The 18,570-nt window shown below is 40.4% G+C and overlaps 1 protein-coding gene across 1 annotated transcript in view; it reads left to right on the top strand.

Annotated features, from left to right (window-relative positions):
* The window catches only part of gabrb3 (gamma-aminobutyric acid type A receptor subunit beta3), a 540,833-nt gene that overhangs the window by 102,184 nt on the left and 420,079 nt on the right, over nt 1–18,570 (top strand). Inside the window, exon 2 of the mRNA XM_059963853.1 lies at nt 2,018–2,065. Coding sequence (XP_059819836.1) covers nt 2,025–2,065 — 41 coding nt within the window. The 5' untranslated portion in view covers nt 2,018–2,024. The remainder of the gene's footprint in view (nt 1–2,017; nt 2,066–18,570) is intronic.

Here is an 18,570-nt window from a genome sequence, read left to right on the forward strand (position 1 = left end):
GAAGAGGGCAGGTCCTGGGTGGAGGGGTCCTTAATAATGGATGCCATCTTTCTGAAGCACCAATCCTTGAAGATATCATGGATACTTTGAGGGCTAGTACCCAAGATGGAGCTCACTAATGTTACAACTTTCTGTAGCTCCTTTCAATATAACCATTGACTTAGCCTCCACCGCCAGCTATAGCAATGAATTCTACAGATTTGCCACTGTCTAGCTAAAGAAATGCTTCCTGAATCCCTATTCTCAGGTTGTTCTCTCTGGTCCTAGACTCACCTACTATAGGAAACCTAATGTTCAGCTCTGACTGATTATGTCATTCTGAGATATTTCTCTACAATATGAATGAAATACAGTAACTGCAAGTTTTTATCATGTAATTAAGTAAATTTGTCAATATACAATCGAAATGATCATCTTATTGGAGGAGAAATCAGCTGTCAACCAATGGCATTCTCACGAGTTATGGATATTGCAACTTTCTATGATAAATATAGACTAATTTCATTATAGCAAGAGACCACGCTCTGAATAAAACTACTGGCTGTCTCCCATTGGTTTATCTTCAGAAAACAAAACATTTTGCCAACGAGCAAAGTTCTAGACTCATTTGTAAGTCATCCAAACTTGGAATTCCACCATTTCAGACTTGCTGCTGGCATAAGGTACCGTAACAGGGAAACCAGAGCAGAAATGCCGGTGATATACTGTAAGTGCACAAAATACACTCAGTGGCCACTTTATTAGGTACATGCTGTACCAAATAAAGTGCCCATTGAGTGTACATTTGTGGTCTTCAAATGTTGTAGCCCATCTACTTCAAGGTTCGACATGTGTGCATTAAGAGATGTTATTCTGCACATAACTGTGGTAATGTGTGGTTACTTGAGTTACTGTCACCTTCCTGTCTATCCATTTTCCACAGACCTGTCTGAATCTGTCACAGATTCTAACGTTTTAAATGTCATTCATTCTTTGGGGCACTCCTCTGTTTTTGTGGATGTCTGTGAAGAAAAAGAAATTCAAGATATATATTGCATGCATGTCTCTGACTTTGAATGCACCTATTGAAACCTATTAACAAGGTGTTTTTGCCCACAGAATTTCAGCTCACTGGATTTTGTTTTTTTTTATTATTTTTTGCACCATCCTCTGAAACTCTGTTTGTGAGACTGTTGTGCACAACAGAGACTGGCACCAACATGGTCAAAGTATTTCAGATCATTTTTCCCATTCTAATTTAGTCTGAAAAACGAATGACCTTCTTGACCATGTCTGCATGGTTTAATGCATTAAGTTGCAGCCACACAGCTGGCTGATAAGATATTTGCATAAACGAGCAGGTATACAGGTGTATTTAATAAAGTGGCCACTGAGTGTATATTTTACTCTAGAAACTACCAAATGATTGTCCAGCTTTTGGTCATTTAAATTTTCCATTCTTACTGAGTTTCCTATCAAAGTAAGCATATGATGGGCAGAATGGGCAGCACAGTAGTTTTGCAATTAACACGACATTTTACAGCACAGCAGTAAGATCAGGGTTTAATTTTGGGAGTTTGTACATGCTCCCCACGATCATGTGATTTTCCTCTGGGTGAATTGCTTTCCTCCCACATTCCAAAGACGTATGGTTTAGTGTTAGTGAGTAGTGGACATGTTTTTCTTGGTTGGGGAAGCACAGTGGCACTTTGGGCTGCCCGGCAGAATCCTCGTTGATTTTTTTTTGGCACAGATGAATCATTTCACTGTATGTTTTGGTGTGTATATATGACAAATAAAGACAATCTTTAATCATTCAAATCAAGAGCCTTGTGAGGAAGTCACTGTATTATCAGCTTGAAGATTATGAACTTTCAAATCAACCTTTGTAAGAGAGAACAGAAACTGGTCACAATAATTCAGAGATGAAATGGATAGCTTCAGGGAAATTCCTTATTTGGAGTATTGTCCCAGTACTGCATATTTATAGGGATTAATTCCAGAATTATTAAATGTAATTCTTCTTATTTTCCTTCAGGAACGCAATGGATGGAAACAAGAAAATATTTGCAATATATGACACAAAGTGAGTACATTTACTAGAGCTATTTAATTGCAAATAATATTCATAATCTTATTTTCAAAAATGGAAATGCCTTTAGATCAGGGTTTCCCAACCTAGGGTCCATGGACCCCTGGGTTAATGGTAAGGCTCCATGGCATAAAAAAGGTTGGGAACCCTTGCTTTAGATGATATAATGTAGGTAGCAGTAATTTTCCATAAAAATGTTGTGGATCAATCCCCAGTATGTTAAAAACTGTAGCAACAAACAAGATGCTGAAGGAATTTGAAGAGTCTGTGGGGAGAAATGAAGAGCTGATGTTGTCCATTCATCTGGGCTGGTTGCCAGGCAGTCTCGACCTGAAAAATCATCCCACAAATGCTCTCTGACCCATTGAGCTGCCAGCAAATTGTAGCTCCATATTCCTCCATCAGTAGTATCTGGTGTTTCAATTCAAAAGCTGACTGATTTCTCTTTAATGTTCATTGGGAGGTGCTATTTGTAATTATCACTTTCAAATTAGGTGGGTGGCTGGGTGGCACGTTTCATTGAGCTGGAAGGTCCAGTTCCTTTTCTGTATCTCTAAATAAAAATGAGGGATAATCTTTACAATACTGAATTTAATTAAGTATGTAAGAAGGCATTTTCAAACAGTTTTGAAATAAAGGCCAATTTTCCACATGTGATCATTGCAATCCATTGATTGTGCAGTAAATGAGAGTGGAATCTGTTCTCCACTTACAGAAAGTTGATAGGATGGGCATATATTTTAGAAATGTGGACAGAAATTGCTTATGATCTTCACACATTTAATTTTATTAGTTGGAAAATTCAGAACAGCTTGTGTCCAAAACTTGAATTAATTTCTTTCACCCATCTTACTGATAAGTTTGATGGCTGAAGACATTAACTTGTACTGGCGTTCTTTAATATCACAGACTTTTTCAAGGCCAGTCAAACATGCAGATAAGATGGCCAACATCCCACCCCGGTGTCTATCTGGTATTGTGGATTAGTTGCTCATTTCTATAACAACAACCAATCCACAGTCCATCTCAATTAAAACTAATATTGATGGTTTTCATGCTGAGTGTCCAATTTGCAATGCCAATTTTGCGACAAGTGGCAAGGTAGGCATTTTCTCTACAAAACACAGTCTCTTAGGGACTTGTGCCTTGTATTTTTGTAAATTAATCAGTTTGAAACTCATTACACCAGTTTAATTTCACACTCCTCCATAGACTTCAGAATTTATAGGAGGAAAGACCTTGTGTGTAAGGGATGATATTGAGATATTTTGATTTCAAAAGGGATGGGCATGTATTGAAGGTCCAATGTGCACAATTCCACAAGTCAAGGTCTACTCCATACTGATTTTTAGCATCTGCTGACCATCTAGAACAGAGATGGTCAACAGACCAGACAACCTAGAACAGACAACCTTTTTAATGCCAATCCTTACCATTGACCAGAGGGTCTGTTGTCCACAAGTTGGGAACCCCTGACCTAGAAGATTCTATAGGCAATTAGCTCACCACAGATTGATTTATTTTTAGTCTTTAGTTGCTCTTTACCTTTGTCCTTGGCTCTTGACTTTCTCTCACAAATACTGTAGTAATCATTTGTGTCCGTACTATCATGACATAACCATATAAGAAACAAAAATATTTACCTAGTTTCTTTTCTAAAAGGATGATTATGTTCTGTCCTACAGTTTCTTATATTTTCTGTTCTCCAACTAAGTAATTCCTAATAAATGAGAAATAATATTTCAGGAGTATAATGTGTCTTTTATTTTACTTTTAAAAGACAGATTAAGGGAAGATTAAATGCAAATTTTATGCCAGGTTTACAGTACTTGAACTTAATTTAATTTGAATACATTTGGCCCAAAATCCACATTATTTTAGCAGAGAAAATGGGAAAGACCAATATGATTTTGTTGAGAATCTCTGCTATCTAATTAAACAGATGCTTTCATTGACAATAAATGACGTCAATCATTTGTGGATTATTGCCATAATGCATAAAGCATGGGTGCTATTTAATTGGTATAATTTTTCATACACACAGGCATATTTCTACCTGTCAGAAATATTCATCTGATAACTACTCTGTTGTTAAAACTCCTTTTATTTTTTTTCCTAATTACCAATGAGTTCAAATAAATAAAGGTAATTGTGGTCAGGTGAAAAAAAATATTTTGAAAAGTTTCCTGTCTTGAAAAACTGTGTTTGAATTAATTCAAGAATTTAATTATCTATCTGTCTGCATTAATAAATATAAAAATACCTTTGTATATTTTTGTATTATAAAATGTATCCTTTCAGACAATATAAATTGCTATGTGATTACTTCCAGCTGTAAATAGTATTGAACAATGTTCCGTCTAAGGTATGCTCATGTGCACATCTTTTGCTACAAGTGCAGAAAGGAAGTTAAGTTATGCACAGAAGGTTGTCACCTTCTACCTCATTGGCATCTTAAGTATATTTCACAATCATACACATTCACATCTCCTTTTCTGGCTTCTGATGCAGGCGGTATTGACAATGTGGAATTTGTGATGATTTGTCTGTAGATTTTAGAACTGGTTTATTTATACTGTTTTTATTGAACAAGTTATTGATTCACTATGTCAAATTCCAAAGAAGCAAAGGGCGTTAAGTGCAAGTGAACTGCTGGTTCATTTAAAGCGGAATGTCTTAATGAAACAGTAGAAATGGCTTCATATTTACTTCCATTTAAAAATTCAGTGCATACACGTTGTCATGGGGCATAATATTGTACAGCACAAGATTTGTATGTACACTGGTCATTACAGATTAGAGGTAACATTGGCATTGAAGAATTCCCCTCAACTCTTTGTGAATATGTAAGTTATGAAGTTGGGACAGCAATGAAAGCAGAGCATACTGCTTTCACACTCTAGCATCCGCAAGATCAGCAAGAAGAATGAACCTACACTGGGATAGCACAGTGACATAGCTAGAAGAGTTGGTGTCACCACTCAAGTGACCTGGGCTCATTGTGACGTCTGGTGAAGTCTGTTGAAGGATTTAAGTTCCCCATGTATCCTTGTGAGTTTTTCAGGAGATACTCCGGTTTCCTTCCTCATCCCAAAAGTCATGCACGTTGGTAGGCTACTTGACCCAAGAGTTGCTGCGAGTGTGTGGGGAGTTAAATGGGATTAGTGAGGGATTTGTGTGAATGGGTGTTTTACAAGTTCTCATGGAGTCATAGAGCACTACAGCATAGAAACAGACATTTCAGTCCATCTTGTCCATGCCAAACTATGATTCTGCCTAGTCGCACCGACTTGCACGCAGACTATAGTCCTCTATACCCCTCTCATCCACGTACTTTCCCAAACTTCTCTTAAATATTGAAATCGAAACCACATCCACTACTTCAACTGGCAGCTCATTCCTCACTCTTGCAAACCTCTGAGTGAAAAAAGTTCCCCTCATTTTCCCTTTTCACCTTTCACCCTTAACCCATAACATCTACTTCTACTCTCACCCAGCCTTAGTAGGGAAAGCCTGCTTGCATTTACCCTGTTTATACTCTGTTTATAATTTTGTATACCTCTGTCAAATCTCCCCCCATTATCCTCCACTCTAGGGAATAATGTCTTAACTTATTAAACCTTCTCCTATAACTCAGGTCCTCAAGTCCTAGCAACATCCTCATAAATTTTATCTGTATTCTTTAAATCTTATTGTAGGCAGGTGACCAAAACTGCACACGATACTCCAAATTAGACCTTACCAACATCTTATACAACTTCAACACAATATCCCATCTCCTGTATTCAATGATCTGGTTTATGAAGGCGTCTTCTGACTCTATCTAGCTGTGACATAACTTACAAGGAATTATGGATCTATATTCCCAGATCCTCTCTTTTACTGCGCTCCTCAGTGCCTCACCAGACACTGATCAGTGCCTCACTCTGATCTGTGGATCCTTTCATCCTGCTCTGGGATTAGATTTTGCTTATTTTTCTCATCACATACACTCCTCACCAGAACCCTCAAGAGTAGCTACAGAAACTTCCATGCAATTCCTTGATCTTCGTTACTTTCTGTCTTGTCGCAAAGTTCAAAAATTCAAAGTTCAAAGTAAATGTATTATCAAAGCACACATATCTCACCATATGCCACCCTAACATTCATTTTCTTGTGGGCATACTCAGGAAATCCGTAATAGAATAATAACCACAATAGAATTGATGAAAGATCACATTAACCATTGTGCAAGCAGAATAAACTGTGGAAATACAAAAATAAATAAATAATAATAATGAATAACTGAGCAATAAGTATTGAGAATGTGAGATGAAGAGTCTTTGAAAGTGAATTCATAACTTATGGGAATATTTCAATGATGGGGCAAGTGAAGTTGATCTAAAAGCTTGATAGTTGAGGATAATAACTGTTCCTGAACCTGGCGTTGTGAGTCTGAAGGCTCCTGTATCTTCTTTCTGATGGCAGCAGTGAGAAGAGAGCATGTTCTGGGTGGTGGGGGTCAGTGCAGATGGATGCTGCCTTCCTGCAACAAAGTTTCATGTGAATGTGTTCAATGGTGGGGAGGGCTGTATTCACTACATTTTCAAGGGCATTAGTGATTCCCTGTCGGGCTGTGATGCAGTCAGTCAATATATTTAACACTACACATCTGTAGAAGTTTGTCAAAGTTTCAGGCCAAATTTTTGCAAGCTCCTAAGGAAGTAGAGGCCCTCCTGTGTTTTTATAATTGTTTACCTGCAGGGCCTCCTAAATAATAAGACTGAGGAATTTAAAGTTGCTGACACTCTCCACCTCCAATGAGGACTGGCTCATTAGACTCTGGTTTCCTTCTCCTGTAATCAATAATCAGCTCCTTTGTCTTGCTGACATTGAGTAAGAGGTTGACATAAGAGTATGGCACCACTCAGCCAGATTTTCTATTTCCCTCCTAAATGCTGATTTGTTACCATTTCTGATTTGGCTCACTGCGGTGGTAATGTCAGCAAATGTAAATATGGCACTGGAGCTATGCTTAGCCACACGGTCATAAGACTAAAGTGAGCAGAGCCTTCTGGTGAACCTGTGCTGATGGAGATCGTGGGGGAGATGTTGTTGCCAATATGAACTGACTAAGGTCTGCAAGTGAGGAAATCAAGGATCCAGTTGCACAAGGAGGTATTGAGGCCTAGGTCTTGAAGCTTATTTGTTAGTTTTGAGGGGATGATGGTATTGAGTGCTGAGCTGTAATCGATAAAGAGCATTCTGGTGTATGTATCTTTGCTGTCCAGATGGTCCAAGGTTGAGTGAAGAGCCAGTGAGATGACATCACCTGGTGCTTTGGTCATCAAATTGCTGTGGATCCAAGTCACTTCTCAGGCAGTAGTTGATATGTTTCATCAAAACATTTCACCAATGTGGATGTCAGTGCTACTGGATGATAGTCATTGAGGCCAGTTACCACTTTCTTCTTAGGCAACATATAAGTGAAATTTGATTGAAGCAAATTGATACCTCAGACTGCCAAAGCAAGAGGTTAAAGATCTTAGGGAGCGTTCCAGCCAGTTGATCAGCACAGGTTTTAGTACTTGGCCAGGTACCCATCTGTGTCGGATGCTTTTAACGAGTTCTCCCTTCTGAAGCCTGCTCACACATCGGCCACAGAAACTGAAATCTCAAGATCATCAGGGGCTGTGGGAGTTTGTGATGGTTCTAACAAACAAGTGCAGAGATTGGACATGTAAGAAATAAATTTACATTTATGTAACATCCATTAAATCATTCAGAAATGTCTCAGAACAGTTCTCCCACATACTAAAATGCTTTAACCAGTTGTATTGTAATTAGATATTGGTATCCTGAGATTGTTGTCCTGGCTGATGTCCCATCTTCAGCACACATTATTGATAACCAATTGGCTTGACATTTTTATGGGTGACTGTCAACATTTCCTGGAATAACCGTAAATAACTTCAATATTTCCACAGAAAAGCTGAAATCCCTGAGTTGCAATCAGCTGCTTGGTATTTGTAGAATCATTGGTCCAAGGCTAACATGAGAGCAGTAATTTTGCCAATTTCATCCAGACTTGCAAACTAGTTGTAAAAATCTATGCTCCGTGTCAGGAGGTGCAAGGAAATGCTTTTCCAAGAGGTTTAAAGGAAGTGAGTAGCTGAAGTTTTCAAATTAGTTATTTCCGATTTTGATTTTGCTGTATATTTAAGTGTATTTAAATATAAATACTCCTGAGGAACCAAGGAATGAGTCTACTGGGGAAGTCAGTGCCCCAGTGTGTGAGAGTCTGCAAGCCCACAAGAGGCTAAAGGCCCAGAGGTGACTTGCCTAGGCTTTGCATTATTGTCTGTGTGTGAGTGGTTGGGTGGATAGCTGGTAAGGGGCTTAAATTCCTCTTGATGTTTTGTTGCTCACTGTGTTCTGCTGAGCATAGTGGGCATGCAATTTTGACACCAGAATGTGTGGCAATTCTTTGCGGGTTGCCCCCAGCTCATCCTCAGCTTGTGTTGGTTATTAACGCAAACAATGCATGTTACTGTGTGCTTGGATGGACATGCACTAAATAAATGAATTTGAATCTGGATCTGAATATATTTAAGAACTGTGAGCAAGTTAAATTAGTTGCAGAATTAAATACCTAAAGTTTTACAACTTATATATTTACCGGCTTTGAAAGTTTGTGGGTATTTTTGAATGTCAGAAGCATTAAGAAAGATATAGAGATTTTGATTGCTTTGATATCTGATTAAGTGAAGATGCATGCCTCATTTGAAGTTATAAATTTGTCATTATAGCCAAACAGCTACTTTAGAAGTAATGAATTGGTTGTTAAGTTTAGATCTAAAGGATAGGATGTTTTAATACTATTAATTTTATAGACAATTTTGAAAGCCATCTGGCCAATAGTGAGATGCCATAAGCAACAAGGGCAACAGCCAGTTAATCCATGATAGTAGGTGTCCGTTGAAAAAGAGATGTTGATTCGAACACTCAAATAACCTTCACAGAACAGATGAAGACCCTTGTTTATTGACTTCATGTTCCACGCTAGGAGCTGTCAAACATGAATCAAGATAATGATCAATGTCTGTTGGGCGTTCTTTTTTTCTCAGAGGCACCTTTCTATCAGTAGATGCTAGACAGAGAAAAAAACTAAAATTCCCTTCCTGAGAGCACTGGATGCTCTGCTGACATCATCACCTCACATTCCAGTTGCCTTTACCTATTGCAGAGAGATGATTAGAGATCAAGACAGTAACTTTTCTTACCCCAGTGGTCCCATAGCACACTGAGCTTTGCACTTACGTGCTAATCCATTAGACCATTACTCCATGGTCCAATGTCATCAATCAAATCTGCATTTCAAATTGATCTCATGAAATTGATGCAGGAGAGTTTACAGGAAATCTTTCACAAGGAATTGCATGGTCAATTGTTGCAATCAGTCTTCCAGGATATAGAGTTTTGATAGTTGGGTAGCAGTAGTTGAGTCAAGTATGATGTTCTCCTAATGGATGGGTCCTCCAGTGGCTGCAGAGGCTGATCCAGGATCTACATATTCTGGTGCAGTGTGTGCCAAGGGCAAGTGTTGCTTGTGGTTAGTGTTTGGGTCTTTTGGTTGTTCGGATCTCTTTTTGCAACTGTGTTAAGTTTTTAACACAAAAGTTATGGGAATATTTGGTTTCAGAAGAAGAGCAATTGGATGTTTAAGAAGCCAAGATTGGTTCGTACCCAGTGAAACAAGTCAATGTAACCCAAGGAAAACAGGGCTAGCAGACAGAGACTACAAAATTCAGATCTGCATTTTATAGATGCACACAGTTTGCAGTGTGATAGCCATACAGGCACATTAGTAGCACATTCATGGTGTGATACTTTATGTTCGATGGAAAGGGCAGACGCACAGGCAGAGTAGGTAGATCAGAACATACACATTTCAGGACCTCTATGACTCATGTTCTCTGTGTTACTTATTCACTTATTTAGTTTTTATTAGCACAGTTTGTCTTCTTTTGCACATTGATTGTCAGTCTTGGTGTGTAGTTTTTCATTGATTCTATTGTACTTCTTTGTTCTACCGTGAATGCCTGTAAGAACATTAATTTCAAGGTGATAAAGATGTACTGTGATAAAGAATTTGCTTTGAACTTTGAACACAAGCCGGGACACAGTGCTGCCAAATGGGGCTTCAACACTGCAGCCAAAGCCATGTACCCAACCCAGAGGAAGAACCCAGTGGGAAGGAATCCCCATCCTCATTCACCCTACCAATTCATTTAATGCCTCAAAAGAAAGAACTCCATCAGGACTTGGCCTGAAGAGCTGACTGTTTATTCCTCTCCAAAAAGGCTGCCTAACCTGCTAAGTACCTCCAGCATGTGGTGTGTTGCTGTGGATTTCCAACGTCTGTTGAATCATCATTCAGTGTATGAAAGGTGCACCAATTTTTGAGTTTTTGTTTAATTACCTCCAAGGTCATCACTGAAGCAGAGTTTATCTACAGAAATTTGGTGCTCAAGGAAATGTTCCTTTCTCAATAATGTTGCCACCCTCATATAACTATTGAGGGGCCAAGTCATTGCTGAAAAGTCAAGTAACACAAAAAATGCTGGTGGAATGGAGCAGGCCAGGCAGCATCTATAGGAAGAAGTACAGTCGACATTTCGGGCCAAGAGCCTTCGTCAGGACTAACTGAAAGAAGAGATAGTAAGAGATTTGAAAATGGGAGGGGGAAGGGGAGAACTGAAATGATAGGAGAAGACAGGAGGGGAGGGATGAAGCTAAGAACTGGAAAGTTGATTGGCAAAAGGGATACAGAGCTGGAGAAGGGAAAGGATCATGGGACAGGAAGCCTAGAGAGAAAGAAAGGGGGAGGGGAGCACCAGAGGGACATGGAGTGCAAGCAAGGAGTGATTGTGAGAGGGACAGAGAGAGAAAAGGAAATAATAAATAAACAAACAAATAAATAAGGGACGGGGAAAGAAGGGGAGGAGGGGCATTACCGGAAGTTAGAGAAGTAAGTATTCATGCCATCAGGTTGGAGGCTACCCAGACGAAATATAAGGTGTTGTTCCTCCAACCTGAGTGTGGCTTCATCTTGACAGTAGAGGAGGCCATGGATAAACATATCGGAATGGGAATGGGATGTGGAATTAAAATGTGTGGCCACTGGGAGACCCTGCTTTCTCTGGCGGACCGAGCGTAGGTATTCAGCGAAACAGTTTCCCAGTCTGCGCTGGGTCTCACCAACATATAGAAGGCCGCACTGGGAGCACCGGATGCAGTATATCACACCAGCCGACTCACAGATGAAGTGTCGCTTCACCTGGAAGGACTGTCTGGGGCCCTGAATGGTGGTGAGGGAGGAAGTGTAAGGTGCTTGAATTTCCAGCATCTGCAGATTTCCTCGTGAAAAGTCAAGTCACTGGTCTCATGGTCAGTCACATCATCTGACATGCAACTGTCACAACACATAACTTAGATGACCATAATGCATATAGCCCTTCTTAGACATTGACAGAGGTCTGGTCAATTCAGAACCAGAGACCCAAAAATGATCTGATATCCAAAGAAAGATGTCTCATAATACATGGGGAGGGAGAAAACACAAATTGTTAGATCAGGCTAAAGTCTGCTTTTGGAACTATTATCACTAATAATAAAATAAATACAATATAATAAGCTAACTAGAATAACTGGACCAAAAGCTCACACACAAATTATATTACTTGTGCAGAAGAAGAACAACAATGACCACTGTCACCCACACTGTCTGAAATCTGCTATTCTTATTCTGAATTTTCTAACCATTTATGGATATTGACCATTTGCTAAATTGTATAGGTTTGAATTCCGTACTTGCAAAATCAGTCACCACTCAGACTAGAGTTTTAAAAATCAATCAAAACTTCAAGCTGACAGTCGATGATATCTTGAAGTTAGTAAAGTAATTGTCCTGTAGTTGCTGGGTGTATTACACACCCTTCTGCTATTCCTGTCTCGTCTGTCTCCAACACCCCTATTGTGTAAATGGATGCTATGTTTTAGGAAGAGCTTTATTGAAAAGTCTCACTATAGAGGCCCCATTCATCTGGTCTGAGTACACACTGCCACTGTCAAATCCACCTATCTCATCTGTAGTAAGCAGAGGTGTCTCCAGTGGTCTCACTTCAAAGTCTCTGTTGACTACAACTTTCCCAGGCTATCTTTGCCTGGATTTTGTCTGTAACCCTTGCCTTACTGCAACTTCCACAGAACTTCTGAACTTGGGGTCTCTGGAGTTAATCAGGGTTCAATTGTCACATTCTGAGGTCATCTGACAATTGGCATCCAGCTTACTCAGGGTAAGCTGGAGTCAGGTTGAAATCTAGTTACCCATAGAGAAACCTGGCCATGGGGCAGCTGACACATGGGGACAATATGGTAGCATAAAAGTTAGTGTAACACCACTACAGTGCTAGTGATCTTGTTTCAAATCCTTAGCTGTCTATAAGGAATTTGCATTTTCTCCTGTGACTGAGTAGGTTTCCTCTGGGTGATCCAATTACCTCCTACAATCGAAATACTTATGGGTTAGTAGTATAATTTGTGACATGACTCTGTGCTGAACTGAGGCTGAGGCTGCAGCCTGATCTGGGCTCCGTGTCTGAGTGCTCAGTGATGTTTACTCGGCTCTGAGCTGAACTGAGGCTGAGGCTGCGGCCTGCTCCAGGATTCATGTATATGGCCTCACTTTTGCTCTGAATGCTATTTGTTTACTTTTATGGTTTGCAGGGTTTTTTTTCTCTCTGCACATTCAGTGTTTGATGGTCTTTTTATGGGTTCTTTTCTGTTTCTTTGTTTTGTGGCTGACTTTAGGGAGATGAATCTCAAGGTTGAACACTTTGATAATCAAGTCAAGTCAAGTCACTTTTTATTGTCATTTTGACCATAACTGCTGGTACGGTACACAGTAAAAATGAGACAATATGTTTCAGGACCATGGTGCTACATGAAATAATACAAAAACTGCACTGAACTACCTAAAAACAACACTAGAAAACAGACCTACCCAGGGCTGCATAAAGTGCAGAAAACAGTGCAGGCATTACAATAAATAATAAACAAGACTATAGGATTGGTAGGGGGCAATAAGTTGGTGTCAGTCCAGGCTCTGGATATTGAGGAGTCTGATGGCTTGGAGGAAGAAACTGTAACATAGGCTGGTCGTGAGAGCCCGAATGCTTCAGTGCCTTTTCTCAGATGGTAGGAGGGAGAAGAGTTTGTATGGGGGGGTGTCTGAGGTCCTTCATAATGCTGTTTGCTTTGTGGATGCAACGTGTAGTGTAAATGTCCGTAATGGCAAGAAGAGAGACCCCAGTGATCTTCTCAACTGATCTCATTATCCACTGCAGAGTCTTGCGATCCGAGATGGTGCAATTTCCAAACCAGGCAGTGATGCAGCTGCTCAGGATGCTCTCAATGCAACCCCTGTAGAATGTGATGAGGATGGGGGGTGGGAGATGGACTTTCCTCAGCCTTCGCAGGAAGTAGAGATGCTGCTGGACATTCTTTGCTATGGAGCTGGTGTTGAGGGACCAGGTGAGATTCTCCGCTAGAAATTTGGTGCTCTTAGCGATCTCTACCGAGGAGCTCTCAATGTTCAGCAGAGAGTGGTCACTCTGTGCCCTCCTGAAATCAACAACCATCTCTTTTGCTTTGCTCACATTCAGAGACAGGTTGTCAGCTCTGCACCAGTCCGTTAGCCACTGCACCACCTCTCTGTAAGCTGACTCATCGTTCTTGCTGATGAGACCCACCACGGTCGTGTCATCAGCGAACTTGATGATGTGGTTCGAGCTGTGTGTTGCAGCACAGTTGTGGGTCAGCAGAGTGAACAGCAGTGGACTGAGCACACAGCCCTGGGGAGCCCCTGTGCTCAGTGTGATGGTGTTGGAGATGCTGCTCCCGATCTGGACTGACTGAGGTCTCCCAGTCAAAGTACATAATCAATACATAAGAACTGGGCAGCACATGTTCATTGGATTGGAAGGGCCTGTTACCATGTTATATCTCTAAATAAAGTAAAACAAAATTTTTATTTTGTCACTAACCTGCAAATGTCAGTGTAAGTCAGAGGTTAATTATTGGATCAGACCTAGAGTCAAAAGCACACGAGGGAAGTGAGTATGTATTGACATAAAGTAGCCAGAATGTAAAGTTCCGCTCCACTTGGAACATAGTGTGATAGGGGGTATAAGGGAAGGAAGACCTGCTCTGTGAGGAGAAATCCCCAGGAAATCCTACTCTGCTGACAGCAATTATCAGTTATTACTGCACGTTATGCGGCTGGTGTTTAGAACAGCAAAGGGGCTCCTCCATCTCTGGCAGTGTCAGAGCTTCCTTCACCATGTCAGCAACTTCCTCTCGGTTTTCACCACTGTCAGTCATGCAAGTCCCACGTGGAGACTCAGGAATAGCATCACACTGAGATGTAGAAGGATTCTTCATTGCTTTTTCCATAACAATTTTGTTTAACTAATCAGGGTTGTTTGCCCTGAGCTGAACCCCTGAATCCAGAGAACCAGAGGACCACTCTTAGACTGTGCTCAAACCATGGGTGATCCTACCAAGAGCTAAAGCATAAAGCCCTGACTTCAGCCAACATAGCTCTCTAAGTCATTGAGGCACGCAAACTTCAAAACACAATGTGAGACTTGTGGTCCTCTTGGAGGTTACAGACAGCAATGAAGACCTTTTTAACATTCATTTAAGGGGCATGGGCTTCACAGGTGGAGCCAGCACTTAATTGCCCTTACCTAATTTTCCTTTAGAAAGGGGCGGTGAGCTGCCTTGTTGAACTACTGCAATCCTTGAGGTGTGGGTGCACCACAATCCTGTTAAGGAGAGAATTCTGGGATTTTGACACAGCAACATTGAGGAAAGAGTGATATACATTCAATGGCTGTTTTATTAGGTACATCTGTACACCTGCAAGTAAGGCAAATATTTAATCAGGCAACTCAGTACAGACATTGAACATAGAACATAGAAATCTACAGCACATTACAGGCCCTTCGGCCCACAATGTTGTGTTGACCATGTTACCTACTCTAGAAATGGTCTAGAATTTCCTTACCACATAGCCCTCCATTTTTCTAAAATCCATGTACATATCTAAGAGTCTCTTAAAAGACCCTATTGTATCCATCTCTGCCACTGTTGCTGGCAGTGCATTCCATGCACCCACCACTCTGTGTGAAAAACTTACCTCTGACATTTCCCTTTTACCTCCTTCCAACCCCTCTCGTGTTAGCCATTTCAGCCCTGGGAAAAGCCTCTAACTATCCACACAATCAACACTTCTTATCATCTTCTACAGCTCTATCAGGTCACCTCTCATTCTCCATTGCTGCAAGGAGAAAAGGCCAAATTCACTCTAGCTTTTCTCATAAGGCATGTTCTCCAATCGAGGCAACATCTTTGTAAATCTCCTTGCACTCTGTCTATAGTATCCACATCCTTCCTGTAGTGAGGTGACCAGAACTGAACACAGTACTCCAGGTGGGGTCTAACTAACATGGTCAACCGTTCAGTTATTGTTTGGATAGAACATAATAAGGAGGAAGAAATGTGATCAAAATTGCTTTGACTGTGGAATGATTGTTGGTGCCAGATGGGGCAGCTTGAGTACCTCAGAAACTGTTGATCTCCTGGGATTTTCACACACAACAATCTCTAGAGTTTACAGAGCACAATGTGTAAAACTAAAAACAATCATTTGATGGGCAAAAATGCCCTGTTAATGAGAAAGGTCAGCAGAGAGTGGCCAGACTGGTTCAAGCTGACAGGAAGCAACCATAACTCAGATAACCAGTGGTGTGCAGAAGAGCATCACTGAATGAACAATCCACTTCAAACCTTGTGGATGGGCCACAGCAGCAGGAGACCACCAATATACCTCAGTGGCCACTTCAATATGTGCAGAATGGACCTAATAAAGAGCCCACTAGGTGCATTTCCAGGTCAGAATGGTGACTGGCTTGGAGGGCAACTTGAAGGTAGTTGTCTCCCACGCTCTAACTGTTCTTGTCCTTCTAGCTGGTAGAAGCCCTGGGTTTGGAAGGTGCTTCCAAGAAGTCATGAGAATGCACCCTGTAGATAGTACAAATAATGCTGCTGTAAGTCTGGTGGTATGAATGTATAATGCATGTTTAACTGTGCCATATAATGTTTACCCCACAAATTTTGTTGCAATTCCAGAAAATTAGCAATCCTTGTCTTAACTAAAATTCAGCTTAGTCTCTATTAAGAATTTTTCCCATTCTGATTTCAGTGTTGAAAAACTGATTAACTTAATTTTTAAGTGTTCTCTGATGACTTCTCAATTGACCTGTCAAAGACAATAAGGTACGATAATTGATAAGAGGAATTCCAAACCTATTAAACAGAATTTATAACTCATGGATGCAGCAAAATTATCATTTTAATGTAATGTTAAAGGCCAGAAATTGTCTGATGCTTATCCTCTTAGTTAATGTCCCCTCAAAACTAGTAAGTGTTGCTTGATAATCTAAGGTTAGGGAGTAATTACTTTGTGTGTATGTTCTTTGTTTGCATTTCAAAGATAGATTCAAAGTACATTTATTATCAAAGTATCTATGCAGCATGCAAGCCTGAAATTATTATTTGGTTGAGAAGAAACTGTTGTTAGAAATCAGGATACTGAGGAAAAAAATGTCATGGATAATAAGCAAAATTGGGGATTTTCAAAGAAAATATGCAAAAAGATAGGTCTTGTCCACGGGTTGAGATTCTAAATTGGAGAAAGGCAAATTTTGATGTTTCAGAAGTGATCTAGCAAGTGTGGATTGGGTCAGGCTGTTTTCTGGCAAAGGTATACTTAGTACATGGGAAACCTTCAAAAGCAAAATTTTGAGAGTACTAAGCTTTTATGTGCCTGTCAGGGTAAAAGGTAAACATAACAAGTGAATAGGGAACCATGGTTTTCAAGAGATATTGAGGTCATACTAGTAAAGAGAAAGATGGTACTTAGCAAGTATAGGCAGGTGGGAACAAATGAGTTGCTTATGGGGTATGAGAAATACAAAAGGACATTTAAGAAAGAAATCAGGAGGGCTAACAGGAAGCATGAAGTTGCTCTATTAGACAAGGTGAAGGGACGTGACAGATATATTAAGAACAAAAGCATTACAAGGGACAGAATTGGTCCTCTGGACGATCAGAATAGTAATCCGTGTGTGGAGCTAAATCAGATGGGGGAGATCTTAAATCACTTTTTGCTTTTTATTTACTCAGGAGATGGACACAGAGTTTATAGAAGTGAGATTACAGAGGAGGAGGTGTTTGCTATCCTGAGGCAAATCAAGGTGGATAAATCCCCAGGGTCTGACAGGATGTTCCATCAGACCTTATGGGAGATAAGTGCAGAAATTGCCAGGGCCCTAGCAGAGATATTCAAATTATTGTCAGTGACAGAAGAGGCACCAGCGGATTGGAGGATAGCCCAAGTTATTCTACTGTTTAAGAAAGGATCTAAGCATAAACCAGAAAATTATAGACCAGTGAGTCTGACATAAGTTGTCGGATGGTTTTCTAATGGACTGTATATATAGATGTTTGGATAGACATGGACTGATTAAGGATAGTCAGCATGGCTTTGTGCATGGTAGATCATGTCTAACCAATCTTATAGAGTTTTTTGAGGAAGTTATCAGGAAAGTGGATGAAGGCAGTTCAGTGGATATTGTCTATATGGACTTTAGCAAGGCATTTGACAAGGTCCTGCATGGGAGGTTGGTCAAGAAGGTTTAGTCACTTGGCATTCAAGAAGAGATATCAAATTGGATTAAATATTGGCTTTGTCAGAGAAGCCACAGAGTGGTAGTCGATGGCTGTCTCTCTGACTGGAGGCCTGTGACTAGCGGAGTGTCACGGAGAGCAGTGCCAGACCCAGTGTTGTTTGTCATCTATATCAACAATCTGGATGAAAATGTGGTTAATTAAATCAGCAAATTTGTGGATGTCACCAAGATTGGTGATGTAGTGGACAACGGTAAAGGCTATTATGGCTTGCAGAGGGATCTGCACCAGCTGGAAAAATGAGCTGAAAAATGGCAGATGGAACTTAATGCAGAAAGTGCAAGGTTTTGCACTTTGCGAGGACGAACCAGGGTAGGTCTTAAACAGTGAATGGTAGGGCTCTGAGGAGTGTAGTAGAACAAAGGGATCTGGGAATACAGGTCCATTGAAAGTGATGTCACAGGTAGATAGGGTTGTAAAGAAAGCTTTTGGCACATTGGCCTTCATAAATCAATATACTGAGTACAGGAAATGGCTTGTTGTTGTGAAGTTGTATAAGATGATGGTGAAGCCTAATTTGGAATAGTGCATGCAGTTTTGGTCACCTACCTCCAGGAGGGATGTAAACAAGATTGAAAGAGTACAGAGAAAATTTAGAAGGATATTGCCAGGTCTGGAGGACTTGAGTTATAAGAAACAATTAA

This window comes from Hypanus sabinus, chromosome 3, assembly GCF_030144855.1.
Source record: "Hypanus sabinus isolate sHypSab1 chromosome 3, sHypSab1.hap1, whole genome shotgun sequence".
Taxonomy (NCBI): Eukaryota; Metazoa; Chordata; class Chondrichthyes; order Myliobatiformes; family Dasyatidae; genus Hypanus; species Hypanus sabinus.